General features: G+C 43.3%; 1 protein-coding gene across 1 annotated transcript; it reads left to right on the plus strand.

Annotated features, from left to right (window-relative positions):
- The first annotated feature begins 102 nt into the window (after nt 1–102).
- LOC148042470 (vomeronasal type-2 receptor 26-like) lies at nt 103–15,123 on the plus strand. The gene is made up of 6 exons (XM_087702403.1): nt 103–766; nt 1,211–1,499; nt 9,444–10,238; nt 13,899–14,111; nt 14,697–14,823; nt 15,068–15,123. Exons 1-6 carry the CDS (start codon nt 537–539, stop codon nt 15,121–15,123), a joined length of 1,710 nt encoding a protein of 569 aa, XP_087558529.1. The 5' UTR covers nt 103–536.
- Nucleotides 15,124–18,447: the final 3,324 nt, after the last annotated feature.

Consider the following 18,447-nt stretch of genomic DNA (forward strand, 5'->3'; position numbering starts at 1 on the left):
TTAACTGTCTCTCGGGGTTTTCTCTCTAACCACGATGGCAACAAATGTCACATTTCTAGTTAGCTTCATCCACATGTGCCGTGTATTCCCTCTGGGCTCAGTTTCAAGCATGGAGACCCCAAACCTCTCAATTCTAAATGACCAGTTTAATTCGATATCTGCCCCTGTTATTATGAGCCATATGGGGATTATTTCCCTTTAATTTCCCTCCATTTCCCAAGAATGTTTGAATTCAGGAACGAGTTGAATTATCCAGGGATCTCTCCTCCTGAGAGGGAGAATTATGCTAAAAGTTTCAGCTCTGCTATTTGGCCGAATCTTCCAGGGGAGACTTTGGGCAGAGAAATAGGGAGTTTGGGGGCAGGCAAGGTCTGTACTCTTGAATGTACATCTCTCTCTTTTCAAGATGAAGCTGAGTGTTTCTCTGTGTTTGAATCAGGAAAGACACTGGATCATATTCCACCTTGTGAGTCTTCTTTGAATTCTTCTAATTCTTCTTTAAAAACAGGAAGGGGATTGATTGATTCGCCCCATGAATGATGGACCTCCTGCTTCTGCTTCTGATGCTGCTTTTGTTCCATCCAGTCTCTGGGAAGCTGGGAATGAAATGCCTGCAGAGTTTGGAGCACCAGGATGGAAAACAACCACAGAGCTTTAACAGCCCAGGAGACCATCTCATCGGTATAATCGCCACTGGAAGGGAAATATTGCATACAAACTTGCTTTTCAACATGGCTCCTTCTCTTCAGTTTGTTTTTCGTGATCCGTAAGTTATTCAAGGTGATAGAGTTGCACTCCCTCCATTCTAACACTCTCCTTCTTTTCTGTTTTTATTTTTCATTTATTCCTATATTGTGGATTGTGTCTAATTTCCTCAATGATTTTGATTTCCATAGCTTCTCTCTTTTGTCTGATTTTGTGAAAGAAACTCAAATCAAAAAATAGGCCTGAAAAAAAAAAGCTGAAAGGGCTGCAGATTATTTTCCTCTCTCAGTTCAATCCTTAATTTATCACTTGAATAATGAATTTTATTTAAAGTAGTGGTGGAACCAGTTGTAGTTGTCGTACCTCAGCCCATTTCCATATTTGCATAACTGATCATTGCTTTTGGATCAATGTTGGCTTAAGGTTCAGTAGGCTTTTGGAGGCTTATATATTTTAAAAAAGTATTTGTTGGTGCCCATTATAATAACATTTTTGTTTACAATAGGGATGTTTATGGTTTTCCAGATGCCTTAGTATTCATTCTCAACATCCAAACGGTCAACAAGAATTCCCAGTTCCTACACAATCTCACACTGGGCTACAACATCCATGACAACTATTGGAGCACTTTCCGTGCTTCAGATGCCTTGCTGGACATTCTCTCCACTGGAGAAGCCAATGTCCCCAACTACGGCTGTGGAAGGAAGGAGAACCTTCTGGCTCTTCTTGATGGAGCTAGAAGGGAGATCTCCATCCAGATGTCAACATTAGGAGGCACCTACAAAGTCCCACAGGTTTGTGTGTGTTTCTCTCCATCTGGCAAAGTGAGGGGTGGGTGGTGGTGGGTGAGCAATAGATGCAATCATGTCTTCTCCATGGAATCCAAGAGCTGCTTTTCTCCATATTAGCAAAAATGTCAATATTTTACCCCTTTAGGTTCATGTTGAGATTAATCATAAAAGGCCTGAAATGCAAGCAATTTATTCTCTGGAGAAGACATTCTACCAACTATTTGACTGATCAAAAATATCCCTGGTTGTTGGGGCCTCAATTGGCATCTTCATTTTCACATATAAAAAAGTTCTACAATATCCAGTCGGATTGAAGTCGGCAATAGTAGCATTTTATCTGTTTAAAAAGTGGAATAAAAAGAAGTCTAGCAATTATAGACCAAATTGACTAGGAGATGTTGTGGCTAAATTTTATGCCATGATCCTCTTAGTTAAACTTGAGAAAAATGGATTCCTTGCAGAAGAACCAGAAGGTTTTAGGTAGTGAAGAGCTATATAGATTTTATAATAAATATTGCATGTCAATAATCTAATATTGCTAACAATTTGTCTTAAAATCTCTTATCTATATCAGCAAACTAAAACAGAGTTTGTTGCACTAGATGTTAGTGCATTTGTCATAATTAACAGAGAAATATTATATAGGAAATTGATTGCCCTCAAAATGGAACTCAGCCTGTTGGCCCTGATCCAAGCTCTTTCTCCAGTTCCTTGTTTAAGAGGGAGGTTTGGGTTCAATGGAGCCATGAGAAGAAGGATTGATACTTACCAAGGTGGAAGGGAAGGATGCATATTTGAACCCTTGTTAATCAGTCTAGATATTGACAACCTACTTCAACGAATGAAGGATCCAAACACAGATCATAAATAAATGTTATTTCATTCTTTGACAAAAATTACTAAATTAATGGGCCAGCGAAATGCAGTGCACATAGTATACAGTACTTTGATTTTAGAAAGGCTTTGACAAAGTAAACACCATCTACTTCTTCAAAAGCTAAAAATATATGGGATAGACAGCATCACCTCCAGATGGACTCAGCCTGTGGTCCTCAATGGAACTACGTCTACATGGAGGGAAACAAGCAATGGGGAACCCCAAGGTTCTATTTTAGGCCCAGTACTCTTCAACATCTTCATCAATGATTTAGATGAGGGATAAATGGGAAACTCATCAAATTTACAGAAGACAGTAACTGGCAGGAATAGCCAATACCCCAGAAGATAGGCTCAAAGTCCAGGTGGATCTAGATGGACTTGAACCCTGGGCCTAAGAAAATGAAATTCAATTTAGAGAAAAGTAAAGTCTTACACTTAGGCTAGAAAAACCAAATGTACAGATACAGATTAGATGAAACATGGCTCAATAGCAGTAACTGTGAGAGGGATCTTGGAATCTTAGTGTACAATCTATCAAATGTGAGCCAACAATGTGTGACAGCAGCCAAAAAAAGCCATTACAATCCTAGGCTGCATCAACAGAAGGAGAGAATCCAAATCACGTGAAGTATTGGTACCGCTTTATAATGTCATGGAAAAACCACCCTTGGAATAGTGCATGGATGGAGAACCTTTTCAGCACCAAGTGCTCTTGTCAGGGACGCGATCTGGAAGAGGAGTTGCCCAGTGTGCATGCGCACCAGGCAGCTCCTCTTCCGGTTTCTGGCATGAACGCGTGCAATGATCAGTTGGCTGGTGTGCATGCGCATGTGGAAACCGGAATACCATCTCTTCCAGTTTCTGGCACTGCAATGCACGCAAATGCCAGCTGATCATTGTGCACACATGTGCACTAGAAACCCAGAAGAGCAACAGGTAAGGCCACGCATGCCAGGCAACATGGCTTTGCTCAAACTAAGAAGCTGAGGCAGTGGGCACCATTTCCCCTCCTGAGGCCTCCATGCATCAGGGCCCCCCAGAAACACTCTGCCAGCCAAATGCTTCTTTCTTAATTTTGCAGTTTCCGTACGTGGGGCTTGCAAAGGTAAGGCATGAGCTCAGCCGGCGGGTGGGGGGTGGAGGGTGGCTGGGGTGATTTGGGTGGGGCAGCCTCATGGTCCCAAGTGGGATTTATCCGGCCTGTGGGCCGTAGTTTGAGGACCCCTGGAATAGGGTCTCCTTCTTGAGCAGAGGGTTGGACTAGAAGAACTCAAAGTTCCCTTCCAACCGTTTTATTTTGTTATAACTTCTGTTATAGGTACATATGTTTAGCATGCTAAATACCTATTGGAATATGCTGATTTACACTGTGATATTATCATACTTACACATTGGATTATATACCCTGTGAGGAAGACTTGGGTTCTTTTCTCATAATAATTATCTGATACTTAATAAATCAAGCTCAAAAGTTATGGTCTTTGGGAAATGACATCCTAGCCATAGATGGTCAGCCAATAGAGCAAGTAAGACCTTTCCTTACCTGGGGTAGTTTTCTCTGAGACTGAATCTTGGCTCCCTCATCATTAAAGGAGCTCAGTTAGATCAAAGACATGAGTGAAAGTGGTGCTTAAAAGAAAACCTCATAGCTCTCCAGCTTCTTCAGCCCCAATTATTGAAGTATGTGAGGCCAAGTTTTTCCCCATGTTCTTACATCAATCTGATGTTTGGCGCTTCAGAGAGAAACCACCAGCAGAACCAACTGAATCCCAGCCGCTGAGGAGTATCTTGGGGTGGACAAAAGGACTCCAGCTGCTGCCCCTCAGAGCTGATTTGGGAATTTACACAATTTCTGCTTTGCCTAAAATCAGAAAATATGGGTATTGGCATTAAATTTAATCTATGAAAACTGACAGACTCAGAAAAATGTGGCTGTTAGAACAGAGAAAACTTCAATTAAAGACCAATCTTGTATTGTACAACTGACAAGTTGTATTAGGAATTGACCAATGTTCCCTCTAATTTTTTTTCAGTGTGAGTGGGAAAGTATAGTGTTTGAGCGGCACAGTTTCATGCCTGAGCACCTAAGAGAGCCACAGTTTGAACTGCTGTCACGTCTGCTGGACATTTGCGCAATATTCCAAGCGTCAAGCGCCGATTGCGAGCGAGGTTTCAGCCTGATGAATGCCAGGCATGAAAATGTGCTACTCAAACACTATACTTTTCCGCTCACCCTGAAAAAAAAAGACTTCTGCTCAGCTTTTACATTGTTAGACTGGCTAGAGAGAGACATGGCACCAACAGGGTCCTGGGTCCTGGCATTTTGCAGGCAACCTGTCCTCTCACATTCTTTGGAATGCAACCCATCACATGTGAATTAGATTTTGCCAATTATCCTATTAAAAGATAATCCTATTATTCTAAAATACGACTAACTCAATATTAAAAACTGTAAATATTTAATCCTGATAAATAATAGCAGTAATTGTTATTTAGTATGAGTAAAATCAGTATTGATATATCAATATATCTATCAAAATTGACAATAAACACTAAAATAACAATACAAATATATAATGTGAAATATAAATGTAATAAATATAATATATAAATGCAACATAAATGTAATAAAATAATTTATCATGAAACTCTCCCCCTTTAAAGTAGTAAGATCAATTAAATAGTCTAGCAAGTTTGGACTATATGCTATATGTTATGTTACTTAAGAATATATATACCTCAGAATCAGATACAACATCCACATCATTTCCAAATGAATCGATAAAACCATATGCCATGCCAAAACTATTTTAAATAAAGATATGAAATTAATCAAGTCTTGCATTTATTTTTCAAAATGAATGTACTATTTTTTTGTTATTTGAGTTTGTACCCCATCTTTTCATCTCCAAGGTATTCAAAGCAGCTAAAAGATTTTTTTAAAAAAAATTGAAATCTACTTAAAAACTGGTGTTAACATCACCATAATCTAATTCAAAAAGCCTGGCTAAAAGGGGAATTATCCTTTTCTAAAACCAAAAAAGAAAGAACTGCTTGTATTCTGTAGTATTTAATCAATGCATAGCTTTCAAATGTAATCCAAATTATATATCTAAACAACATTATAAATCATTTAAATATCAGAAGATTCGAGCATTGTTTTTTCTGATCTCTTGGCAGAAAGGATGTGTACTGGCATTTTATGGAATTTAAAATGATTAAGTCCATGACACAAATTGCACAATAGGAAATCCAGGCCAGAATGCATTTAACTTATTGTATCACCAGGGACCAGAATTTAGCAGGCCCAGGGAAAAAAAAGTAGGTAAGGCCACTTTATAGCTAAATTTGATACCATTTAAAATTAAATAGGATTAAAATCTGTGGTTTATAATTTACCCAGTTGTGTAATGTTGCCCGCCCCACTCCTTTCGCCGGCAGTAGCCCGCTGCACCAAGGGGGCATGTAAGAGGGAGGGGGAAAACAGGAGGAGTTACGAGTCGGGGGAGCAGGTTGAAAGCCACCGCACAGGTGGAAAGGCAGCCAACCAGCCTGCCACCGCCGGCCACCGCCAGCCCCGCCACTCTTCCCGCCCCCTTCCCAGCCCCACAAAGTCCAGCAGTCCCAGCAGAAGCAGCCCCGGGTCTCCACTGCCGCTCTCCATATTTTCTGGGCGGGGTCTCGCAGGAAGGAATCCCCTCTCCAAGGGATCCCCCGCCCCGAACATGGACTTGAAGAGCCGTTCTCTTCAAAACAAGTCTGGGGAGGTCCTTTGCAGGCGGCAAGTTGTAGCCGCCTGCAAAGGACTTCCCCACGTTTCCTTTACAGAAATCTCTGCGCGGCAGATAGATACTGCTGCGCGGGATTTTTTTGTGACGTGCGCGGCCGCGCAGGCGCGCACCTTAGAGGGAACAGTGGAATTGACCTCTCCATGTTTCTTGTACAACTGGAGAAAAAGCTACAAAGATTCCTCCACAAAGAATCTGGGCCATAGAAGCATTAAAATATGCAGCAACCCTCAAAATTATAATAGGCCGTTTATTGGAATAGAATACTTCAGTTGGCATTTGCACATGTTAATCTAATTGAAATAAATTGTAGGGGTAAGATACAGTAATATGATTTACATTGTTTATAGTTTTTTAATTTGTTTATTATTTTCTGCTTTTATTATATAATCTGGCTAATATTCTGTCTTTAATATTTTAAACAATGTCTAATTAACAAATTATTCTAATGCTTTCTTGAGAACAAGATTGGATTTATTAAAATCTAATATTGTGGACTTGATCTGACCGCAAATATAAGACAGCATTCTTCATTGTGGAAGGTTTTTGAATGCAGCTCAGAATCTGATAAGTCCATTGAAACTCTGAAGATGAGGCTACGGATTATCAGCTTTTATTTCTGCAGAAAGCAAAAGACTAGACGACCTTTTGGTCTCCCACCTTAACAGATCAGGCAGGGAGAGAAAAACCAAAAAAAGCACACCAAAAACTTTTCCAAATATCTTACAGCTCACACAGCTTGCACAGAACATCATTGCTATAGAAACATAAATTGATATCATGTGAATTTCATGATTTTTCTCAGTGCTCTGAAAACAATGGACTTTAAAAGGGAAAAGAAATACATTTTCTGGCATATAACTCAGAGCTTTGTTAGGGAATGCAGAAGTTACATTTTAAGTTACAAACAAGGCTCCTTGGCAGAATCCACATTTTACTTTTCACAAGACGTTACTTTGCTAGGCTAAGCTTGGCAATTTGCCTAGAAGCAGGATGGCGAACCTATGGCAACAGGTGGCACGCGGAGCCATTTGTCAGGGCACGCGAAGTGTTGCCCTGTTACCTGGCAGGCACGCATGCCATTTCAGTTCAGCCTTTTTAAAAGCCATTTTTCGCCCTCCCTAGGCTTCAGGGGCTTTATAGGAGCCTGAGGAGAGCGAAAACAGACCCCCCCCCCCGAGTCCCTGAAGCCACCAGAGTCCAAAAAAAGGGCCCTAAGGGCAAACTGGATGCTTGGGAACAGACTTCCGGTTCGCTCGTAGGGCAGGTTTAAGCCCTCCGGAGCCTTCAGGGACATTCAGGGGGCTTCCCTGAAGCCTTGGGAGGACTAAAAATGACCCTATGAGCAAACCGGAAGTCCCTGAAGCCTTGGGAGGACTAAAAATGACCCTACGAGCAAACCGGAAGTGACTTATGGTTTTCTCGTAGGGTCGTTTTTCGTCCACCGGAGCCGTCAGGGAAGCCTCCTGAGGGCTCCTGAAGGCTCCAAAGGGCTTAAACTGGCCCTATGAGCAAACCGGATGTCACTTCCATTTGCTCATAGGATCGTTTTTAGTCCTCCTGAGGCTTCAGAGAAGCTCCTGAAGCCTCCAGAGGGCCTCCGGGGAGGTGGGGGAGGCTGCTTTCACCCTCCCCAGGCTCCTATAAAACCTCTGGCGCCTGGGGAGGGTGAAAAAAGCATGCAAAAAAGGGGGGTCATAGCTGTTATGCACGCATGCACGTTGGCGGGGAGGTGTCACACATTGCATTATGGGTGCAGCATGCCCGCGCACGAACCCCCCCCCCCCCTGTGCTCACCCGCTTATGGCACGTGAGCCAAAAAAGGTTTGCCATCGCTGGCCTAGATGTTTTATCCATGCAAGTTTGAGAGCAACACATGCAGCACTCAGGTCATCTGTTAGTCCAGGGGTGTCAAACTCAATTTCATTGAGGGCCCCATTGTGGTTGATTTTGGAGGCCATGGTGGGCGTGCTCTCACTGCTGCTGTGCTCACTCTCCTTGGTTGCCAATGGTGAGTGCAGGAGGGCAAAGTATGTGGGTCAGAGGGAGGCCCACTCTCTCTCCTTATGAGACCTAGCTTTGTAACCAAAGCATCCTCAATGATAGGATGGGAGACCACCAGGAGAGGTCAGGAGAAGGGGACAAGGGGTTGGTAAAAGGCACCAGGGCTGCTGTAGATCAAGTGCTAAGGCAAGATTAACCTCACACTTTCACTCTCTCATTATAATCTCCTTCCTTCCCTTCTGTTAGCTGCCCTCTTCATTCTTCCTTCCCCTCTTTCCCTCTTTTTGCTTCCTTGCTCTCTTCCCCTCTTTCCTTATTTTTCTTGGTCTTTCCTGTCCCGACTGGGATGCTCCAATGCAAAAGGGGAAACATTCCTTGCCTTGTGATCAAATGCCACTTTTGCTAGTAGTTTGTGGCCACTGAAAAGACTGAGAACAAACCAGGCTCAGTTTATTCCATGCTTGCATTTCATGAGAGAAAGTGTGCTTCAGCCAGGGCACCCAAACTGCTGCCAATGGTGTGGGCGACAGCTGAGCAGGGAGGCAGGTTGTGTTTGTACTTTCATCCCCATTCAAGCAGGGCCCCTCATTTCCTCCCTGGGACAGTTGGGGCATGCAGGCTGCTGCCACCTAAGCACCATGATTGCCCCCTCCCCAGCCAGCCAGCCCAAGCGGCAGTGGGCTCCACAGGACAGGCTCTCATTTCTGCACTGGGGCAGAAAACTCTGGTGGGCTGGAAGTGAGTGTGGATGCCCCCCTCCCCAGTGCTTCCTTGCTAAGCTGGAGGCTTCCTTCAGCCTTCAAACAGTTGCAGGGTTTTTTATTTGCTCCCAGGTTGGTGCAAGAGGCTTTCCAGGGCCAAAATGGGGGGAAAAAACCCTGCACTTTCTGCACCCCATTTTGGCCCTGGAAAGCCTCCTGTACCAACCTCAAAGCAAAAAATTAAAATTAAAACCCTTGCAACTGTTTTAAGGCTGAAGGAAGCCTCCTACTGAGCGAGAAAGCACTGGAGGCCCAGACCATTCATTCCAGCCCACCGGAGTTTCCTGCGCAATGTGAGCACGTACACACACACACACACACACACACACACACACACTCACGCGTCCCCCGCCCTGGCCCCCCACAAAGGCCCGAAAACCAGCTGGCCGGCAGGAGGTGCGCCTGCATGTGGATGCTAGTGGAGCTGGGCTGGGGTGGCTGGTGTGCCGGGAGGGGACGCTCTGCATGCCACAGGTTCACCATCACGGCTCTAATCCTTTCAATTCCTTTTCCAGATCAATCATTTAGAAGCTTCAGAGGCTCTGAGTGATAAAAGCAAATTCCCCTTTTTCCACCACATGTTCCCCAAAGAAGGAATCCAGTACCCAGCAATTGTCCTGCTGCTCCTCCACTTCAGATGGACCCTGATTGGCCTCTTTGCTTCAGACACAGAAAAGGGAGAGAATTTCATGAGGACTTTTCCTCCTGTGCTTGTCAGGAATGGAATTTGTGTGGTTATATCACAACTGTTCTCAACAACTGGACATACAGCAGCCCTCCGGGATTCCCTCTCTAAGTGGAGACAAGTCAACGTCTTTGTTCACTTCATAGAATTTGATGTCATTTGGGAGAGAATTCTTCCTTTCCATTTAACTTTTATGCGTCTCCCAGGACCCATTGAGGGGAAAGTCTGGATCTTCACAAGCTTTAAAGGGTACAGAATAAACAAGCTCAGACTTCTCAGATACATCCATAGTATTTGGAACTTTGGTTATCTGCCAAAAGAAAGGCCAAAAGATTCTGCCTTTAAACCCTTTTTCTTTGTGGAAGAAAAGTTTCAAGATCATTATTTTCATTGTTCTCTTTCCAAGAATGTCTTTTCTGTCAAAGGCCGCAGAAGATGCACCCAGAAAGCCCCAATGGAGACCCAGAGGAAATGGGACAGATTAAGGGGCCCAAATGACTACCAATATTACAGTCTCGCGAAGACTCTGGTCCAGGCCCTGAATGCTGCATATTCCTCCAGATCGAGGAGGGGAAGGAAAGAGGATGAAAAGATCTTGGGGTCTCCAAGGCTGCAGCCATGGCAGGTAAGGGGATCCCGATATGGATCCATTAATCTTAGATCCTTTGGAGGAGGAATCCAGAGGAGGAGGAGGGGAACCATGTCAACAGATCTGGCCAATCTAATTATTCAGAGAATTAGTGGTTCCAAAGAGTAGATACCATGGCATTTTTATATTTAGCACTGCTAATTGGAAAATGCTGTATTCTTTTCAAAATAAATCCCCTTATTTGTGGGTTTGTGATTAGCCTGGTGGAATTCCACCTTCCTTCCGTCCCCATTGCAGGTGGGTCTGTGTGCAGCTGGACAGGCAGCTAAGCCCCCCTATTCTCCTCCAATGAAAGGGAGCCTGGCCTGGATCTGGATGCTTTATTGGGAGGAGAGGGCAGGTGAAATTGAGGAGATGCAAAGAGTGGAAATCAAATAGAAAGACGAGATAGGCAGCATTAACTAACAGCCAGCAAAGAAGCATCTGGACCCTCTCCAGCGATGCTCCGTGTGAGGGACGGAGGCCATCTCCGGATGACCAGGGGTCTCGGTCACAACGGCTGCTTCCGTCTTCTCCAAAGGCTGACAGAAAAGGGAGTCTGGCTTCAGACCTTATAGTTAGGCTTATCTGGCCGCGGCCACTAGGTGGCGCGAGAGCAACAACAGCACAAGAGTCACCGTATTTTTTGGAATATAAGATGTACCTTTTCCCCTCAAAAAAGAGGCTGAAAATCTGGATGCATCTTATACATCCAATACAGCATTTTTTGCCTCCCGAAGCCCCGCCCCCTTCACCAAAATGGCCCTGCATAGCCTTATGGAGGCTTTCAGAGAGCTCCTGGGGGCTGGGGAGGCAGAGTAATGAGGAAAAAATGGACCATTTCCCCCCCCCCCAACCCCCAGCAGCACTCTATAAGCCTCCATAAGGCTATGCATGCAAATTTTTGGGGGCAAAAAACAGGCTTGTTTTTGCGAAAAACAGGCCATTTTTTGCTCATTTTAGCCCCCCCCCCCCAAGCACTATGCAAGCCCCACAAGGCTATTCATGACTTTTAAAAAAGTGGGGGGGGCGTTTTCACATAAACAGGCTGTTTTGGGGAGGTTTGTAGAGTGTATAAACCTTTTTTTCCCTCTCGGAAAGCTCTTTAACTGGTTGATGAGAATTACATTGATCTAGTGCTGTGCCAGCAGAAACAAAGTCTTAGGTGCTGCAGATTGTCAGCGATTTCCTTCTCCAGCACATGGATAAATACACCTGGAAACATATACCTACCTATCTACTCTCTCTCTCGCTCCCTCCCTCCCTACTATATTTCTCTCTCTATCTCTTTTTATTTCTCTCTCTCTCTCCCTACCTACCTACTGTATTTCTCTCCTTTCTCCACCTCTACCTACTTAACTACTTTTTTTAAAAAAAGAAAAGCCTCTTCAAAACCTTGGTGCATCTTATACTCTGGTGAATCTTACACTCCAAAAAACACAGTACATGTTGTGGCATGACAACCTTTATAAATTAGGAGGAGACCCTGAGACCATCTAGCCCAACCCCTCATCTCTTCAGGAATCCCAGTTCAAGCTTCTCTGACTGATGGCTGCTCAGTCTTTGCTCTCAGACGATCCATGAAGAGGAGACTGAACTTCTCTGCTTTACTGGCTGAGCTCTAAAACAGCTCATCCTTTTATCATATTTTTTATCTCATTCAGTTAAAATCTCCTCTCTTGTAACTGAATTCACTTTTTCCATGTCTGCCACTCTGGAATAAGAGCGAGCAGATCTTACACTCGTGTGTAACAGGAGTCAGTTATTGGAAGAGGGTTCTATCCAGTGGTGGAATTAAAATGTTTTTACTACTGGTTCTGTGGCTTGGTGGTCTTGTGACTGGGTGGGCATGGCTTGGTGCTCATGTACCTGGGTGGGCGTGGCTTGGTGCTCATGTGATTGGGTGGGTGTAGCCAACTTGACATCACTCACGTCAAGAGATACCTTGCCTGGCCTCTCCTTTCGTCAACAAGATACAATTTCCCTGTCTATTTATTTACTACTAATGAACATCCAAAATACACAATTTAATCCTATCTATATATGCCATATGTGTACATACATATTACAAGGTATAGTGTGTTTATAGGCACACAAAAAGATACATTACTTTATACACTGTATGTGTATACACACACACACACACAGCTCTTCTAAAACTATACACATTCAACCTCACTTATTGCGTTTGGAAAAAGACACCCAGAGTCCACTTTCTGGCACACATTTAACTATCACTTCTGCACACTACAACATTACACAGGCCTTCAGATGTTCTTCCCTAGCCTGCACATGACTGTCAGAGCCAGGAGATGTCATAGATTGAGTAAAATGTGGCAAAACTCACTTAACAACACTCTTGCTTAGCAACCAAAATGTTGGGCTCAATTGTTATAAGTCAAGGACTGTCTCTGCATTCCTCTGCATGGCAGCCTTGTCCTAGTAAACTCCTTCCCTTTTCTCGCAATTTTCCTCTCTGTTAGAGGCACCAAAATAATCCAGAGGATATAAGGTCTCCAGCTGGAGCAGGGGGTTGGACTAGATGGCTTCCAAGGTCCCTTCTGACCCTACTAGAGCAGGGGTTGGACTGGAAAATGACCTCCAAGATCCCTTCCAGCCCTTTCAAACATTGTTGTGCTGTTTGAAAGAGCCTTCTGAAGCCATGGCTTGTGTCCTTCCTTCCTCTCATTTTCACTCTCACCCTCCCTCCCTCCCTCTCTCCCTCCCTCCCTGTATCTATTGACCCATCCATCCAACTATATCTCATTCACTTCCTCCTCCCTCTCTCTCTTTCTTTCTTTCCCTTTCTCTATAACTCCCTCTTTCTCTCCCTCTCTCCTTTCCTTTCCTTTCCCAAATCTCCCTCAATCTTCTTGAAAGGATCCATTTCATCAGTCATCCGTCCTGTCCACTTTGAGTCTTCAGGGTCCAGCCATCTCCAAGCAGCCTGCCTTCAAACCAGACTCCTCCTTCAGGGATGCCAGCAACAAATTAAATTCCACTCCATCCAATCCATCCTATTCAACAATTGTTGCTTGCTTCTGATTATCGCCTTTAAGTTGATTTAAAACCCTTGTTATTTTATCAAACTTTTAAAATGAAGTTTCAAATAAGGCTTCTAAGTTGAAAGACTTTATATTCTTTAAATCACATCACAGAAACTCAGGATCCTCACTAACTTTTCAGACTGAGAAAAGAGCTGGTGGGAGATTTGTTATTTCAGATCTGCAAAAAACTTTTTAATGTCATATTACAATCAAGGAGAATTAGCACATTTAGAGAAGTTTTCCATCAGGATGACCAGGGAGAACATTAGCCTGACAACTTTCTTCTTGATCAACCCATGCTTTCTGGGAAACCTGTTGTTTTCAAAGAGTTTATGGATCATCTTTTTTTCTCTCTGTTCATTTTATTTGTCATTTGCTCTAGAATGTTCCCTATAATTGACCAATTGTGTCGATTATATTTTCTTTATATTTTGTCACTAAATGATTAACAATTTTTTCTCAAACTTTTTCATTCACTTTTGAAGATAATGGCAGTATTTGTATCCTATTTAAACATATTTGGAGATTGGACAATTGTAGAAGAAAGATTCAATGTGGGATAAGAAACAAAGTTTTCTGCTTTTCAAATTCCTGGATGTTCCCATTCTAGTTTCATCCCTTTCTGGAGAAGAATGAATATTGGAATATTTCTAATATTAAACTATACTTGGACCAAAATGGAGAGATAACAGCAGATCTGACTATTGACAGCTCCTTGGTTCTCCCCAAAAAGGATGTTGTTGAAAAGACTCTGGGGTATTTTATAAGACAGAGACTTTCTATCAAAGAAGATGCTCTTTCACGGCTAAAGTTGCTCAATAAGGTGAGATAAATTTTGTGTCTTTTCTCTGTTTTCCAAAGCCTGAGGTCCAATTTCAAAGCCGAGAGTCTCCAGGGTGGTTGGCATCCCATGCCAGTTGGTGTTATCTGATTGTAGTTCTTCAACAGACGGGACCTACAGTGAGTGGAGGGGCTTTGCCATGTTTTATGGAAATCTTTCAAGATCTTACTGGTCAGAGGTTTCTTTCTTCATCACAGTTTTATTCTTTTTTGAAAAATCTAATGGAATAGAAATTTCCTAAATCTTTTACAATAAATTTTATTTTCAGTTTTAATATGAATATATCATCATATGTAAATCTTTTTTCAATTCCATCTCTGCTGACTTTATTAAGTAGAAAAGTTCTTTATTGTAATGTTAAATGCCAAAAGCAAAAGGGAGGAACTAAATGAAGAATCTGCCAGTAGTTAGTTATACCTCCTGCATCTTCTTAGTAGTAGTCAGGTATTTCATATTTACTTACATGAAGACCAGAGGCTATTTGGCTAATGTCAGTGTCTATCTCTATTTTCCATGAATGTTGACTACTAACACATTTTCTTTGGCTTTCTTCATTTTTCTGCTCAGTCCCTGCCTCAGTCCAACTGTGCAGAAAATTGTCATCCTGGATTTGTCAAGAGGGCTCGAGAAGGAGAGCCAGTTTGCTGCTATGACTGCATTCCTTGTCCGGAGGGGACCTTCTCCACTCAGGAAGGTGGGTCACACTGAGGAAAATGAGAGGCTTTGTGGAACTGGATCCATCCAGAACCTTTTCATGAAAGTGCAAGTTAAAAGACACAAGCTCAGCTTTTTTTAATTTTTAACATGCACAGTTTCTTATCTAAAAGGAAGTAAATCAAAAAGTCTTTGAAGGAGGGGCTGGGAGGAGATGGGAGGAGTGGTTGGGAGACTGGGCAAGCTTTACTAATAGCAGAGGAAACATCTCTCCTCCTTTTTAGTCTGGATATGTGCTAAGTTCACCTTTCTAGTAACATCCGAGTTCTTTGAAACTTGATGGATTGTTTTAGGTCCACCTTCTGAAAGACCCTGCAATTCACTGTATATTGGATCCTCCCCTTGAGGATCACTGAAAAGGTGTCACTGGTCCATAATGTGGTGCTGTGGATAGTTATGGAGGCAACTCATTGCACAAATATTCTGCTAATCATATAGATCAATCAATCAATCAATCAATCAATCAGAGAAGAGCTGGAAAGGACCTTGGAGGTCTTCTAGTGCTGCCCCCTGCTCAAGCAGGAGACCTAATACCATTTCAGACAAATGACTATCCAGTCTCTTCTTAAAAAACATCCAATGTTGAAGCACCCACAACTTCTGGAGGCCAGCTGTTCCACTGGTTAATTGTTGTCACTGTTAGGAAATTTCTTCTGGATTCCATATAGCTTTCAGATGTTACAGGATACTGTAGGTATCCTCTAAGTCCAGTATATTAACTGCCATGTGGCAGGACTCTAAATATTTGTATAAAAAGATTATATTATTCATTATTAACCTGTAATATTGTAGCTTCCTTTGAATTACATTACATGTTAATAATTAGAAATAATTAACACCCTAGGACTTTCCTCAACTTCATATATCTAGCTACTTTAAAAAAAAATTAAATCCTTCTTATGCTATTTTTAATGAAAAATAAAAGGAACAAAATATTAAAGAAAATTGATTTTTTGGTTTCTCAGATGCAGAAAAATGCACCAAATGTCCAGATGACAAATATCCAAATGAGGCCAGAGTCCAATGTATCCCCAAAGTTATAGCCTTCCTGTCTTATGAAGAACATCTGGGCATCATCCTGGTCTCTTTTGCCCTGCTCTTGTTCCTAACTACAGTCCTTGTTTTAATTATCTTCATTAAATATGGAGAAACTCCCATTGTCAAAGCCAACAACCGGGACCTCTCCTACATCCTCCTGGTCTTCCTCCTGCTTTGCTTCTTGTCTCCTTCTCTCTTCATTGGTCAACCAAGGAAAGCCACCTGCCTTCTCCGACAAACGGTTTTCAGTATCATCTTCTCAGTTGCCGTTTCTTCTCTCTTGGCCAAAACCATCATGGTGGTGCTGGCTTTCCTGGCCACAAAACCAGGAAATCGGGTGAAGAGATGGTTGGGGAAGAGCTTGGCCAACTCCATCATCCTGTCTTCTTCTGCAGTCCAAATTATCATCTGCTCCATCTGGCTGGGAGTTTCTCCCCCCTTCCCTGACTCTGACCTCCACTCCCAGCCTGGAGAGATCATCCTTCAATGCAACGAAGGGGCCGTTGTCATGTTCTACGTCACCCTCAGCTACATGGGCTTCCTGGCTGCCATCTGCTTCACGGTGGCTTTCCTGGCCAGGAATCTGCCTGGGGCCTTCAACGAAGCCAAGCTGATCACCTTCAGCATGCTGGTCTTCTGCAGTGTCTGGGTGACTTTTGTGCCCACCTACCTGAGCACCAAAGGGAAATACATGGTGGCTGTTCAGGTCTTCTCCATCCTGGCCTCCAATGCTGGTCTGCTGGGCTGCATCTTCATCCCCAAGTGCTACATTATCCTTCTGAGGCCAGACCTGAACACAAAGGAGCATCTCACAGCCAGAATAAATGTAAAAACATGAGACGTAACACCATGAGTTTAAAGAATTGTAAAGTTTCCTTTTATTTGAAAGAACACATTATTTCCACTTAGAGAGTATGCAGGAGTCAAAGAAAATCATATCTATATTTTGGGGAATGGGGAATGATGGAATGCCTGGAATTCTTGTAACTCCCTTCCCTTTAATCTCAATAAATCTTGCTAAAGTAAAAGTCATTCAGAGGAATTTGCTGTCCAGCAGCTGCCAATGAACATGGCACCTTTTAAAAATTCATTGGAACAATTATTCCTACTGACAGCAGCTAAAAGTGTATCTGTGTGTGAGTGAGTGAGAAGGAAAAGAGGAAAGATGGAAGCTGTAAGAACCAACCTCCAACCATGTTGTATGATAATCTCCATGAGAGCCATTGCTCTTCCCACTAAGCCAGAGAGGTCACAGGCCTCCAGGTCTTCTCTCGTATGTGTTGTGGCCCGCTGGCAGCCAGAAGAGCTGGCAGCAGAGTCAGAGAGTGAGAAGGTTGGGGAGGAACATGGGCCAGTCCTGGGGGCTGAAGAAAGTTCAGACAAGGGCTCTGCATCAGAGGCAGAGAGGGAGCTAGACAGCAGTGAGGCAGAAGAACACCTGGAGCCTGTTCCCAGCGTGCGCATGCTCAGAATTGCCAGAAGAGAAGAACAATTAAGAAAGCAGGGTCGACTTGGGAGTAAAGCCACACTTTAGAGGTGATTGGCCCCTCCCATAGGAAACAAAAGAGGAATGAAAGGGGTGTGGGCTTTTGCAGGAAACAATTTTTTCATTCAGTCCGGAAAGTTCTGTTTGTGACTATAAGAGACTCTGTGCCAAGTGTGGCCTTGCCTTCCGTTTGGAAACTAGTTATCTGGCAGCTCTCCGAGCGAGATAAGGTTCGTGTGGATAAACATTCCTCTGAAAGACTGTTTGCCAAGCCTTGCTGACTGTGAATGAAAGGAATTCACAGTCGTGTAAAGAAAAGAGGTTTTGCAGGGACCAAGACTTTGCTTCTTGCTTTCTAAGGATGCCTGGCTCAGAACAAGTTGGTCCAGTCCTGTGCAATGGGATTTTCTATGAGATCCACCATCTTCACTCCATCCCACTATTGGTTATTTTGCAACCGGTTCTTCCCCCAACACATTGGGCTAGAATGAGGCTGGAGTCCAGGAGACGTGGGTGGAGAAAACCTGGAGAATGAGCCACAAGACATCTTGACCAGAATGGAACTGCCTGTGGCTGCACCATGTGAATAGTGGCAAGCAGGAGATTGGGAGTATCGCAAACTCCCTCAGCCCTTCCAACATAACAACATCTAGGAGAAGAGGAGACTCACTCCAGGATTCCCAGTTTTTTCTTTCCGTAGAAATGGAGAAGGTTCAGTCTCTGCCCAGAAACAGACATCAGCTTGTCAAGGACCACAACCACCCCTGTGGCCTGTGAAAACCCTTTCTGAGAGAAGCAATAAACAGCTTTCTCAAACTTTGGTCTCCCTTTGCACACTTGAGCGACAGTCCAACAAGTTATTTGTTTCCAACTGTAGACCAATAATGGGTCTACGTCTACATGGAGGGACGTAAGCAGTGGGGCACCATGAGGTTCCGTCTTAGGCTCTTCAGTGTCTTCATAAACGACTTGGATGAGGAAATACAAGGGGAACTTAACAAATGTGGAGATGATACTAAGCTGGCAGGAATAGCCAACACCCTAGAACAGGGGTAGTCAACCTTTTTATATCTACCGCCC

The sequence above is a fragment of the Thamnophis sirtalis genome, unplaced genomic scaffold, assembly GCF_051295495.1.
Source record: "Thamnophis sirtalis isolate CommonGarterSnake01/CBP01778 unplaced genomic scaffold, rThaSir2_p1.2 scaffold_15, whole genome shotgun sequence".
NCBI lineage: Eukaryota > Metazoa > Chordata > Lepidosauria > Squamata > Natricidae > Thamnophis > Thamnophis sirtalis.

Excerpts from the sequence above, each read along its gene's own strand:
- LOC148042470 (XM_087702403.1), top strand. The coding sequence starts at position 537 with ATGATGGACCTCCTGCTTCTGCTTCTGATGCTGCTTTTGTTCCATCCA. Across the intron at positions 767-1,210 it reads CAGTTTGTTTTTCGTGATCC|GGATGTTTATGGTTTTCCAG; the intron begins GTAAGTTATTCA and ends TGTTTACAATAG. Across the intron at positions 1,500-9,443 it reads GCACCTACAAAGTCCCACAG|ATCAATCATTTAGAAGCTTC; the intron begins GTTTGTGTGTGT and ends TTCCTTTTCCAG.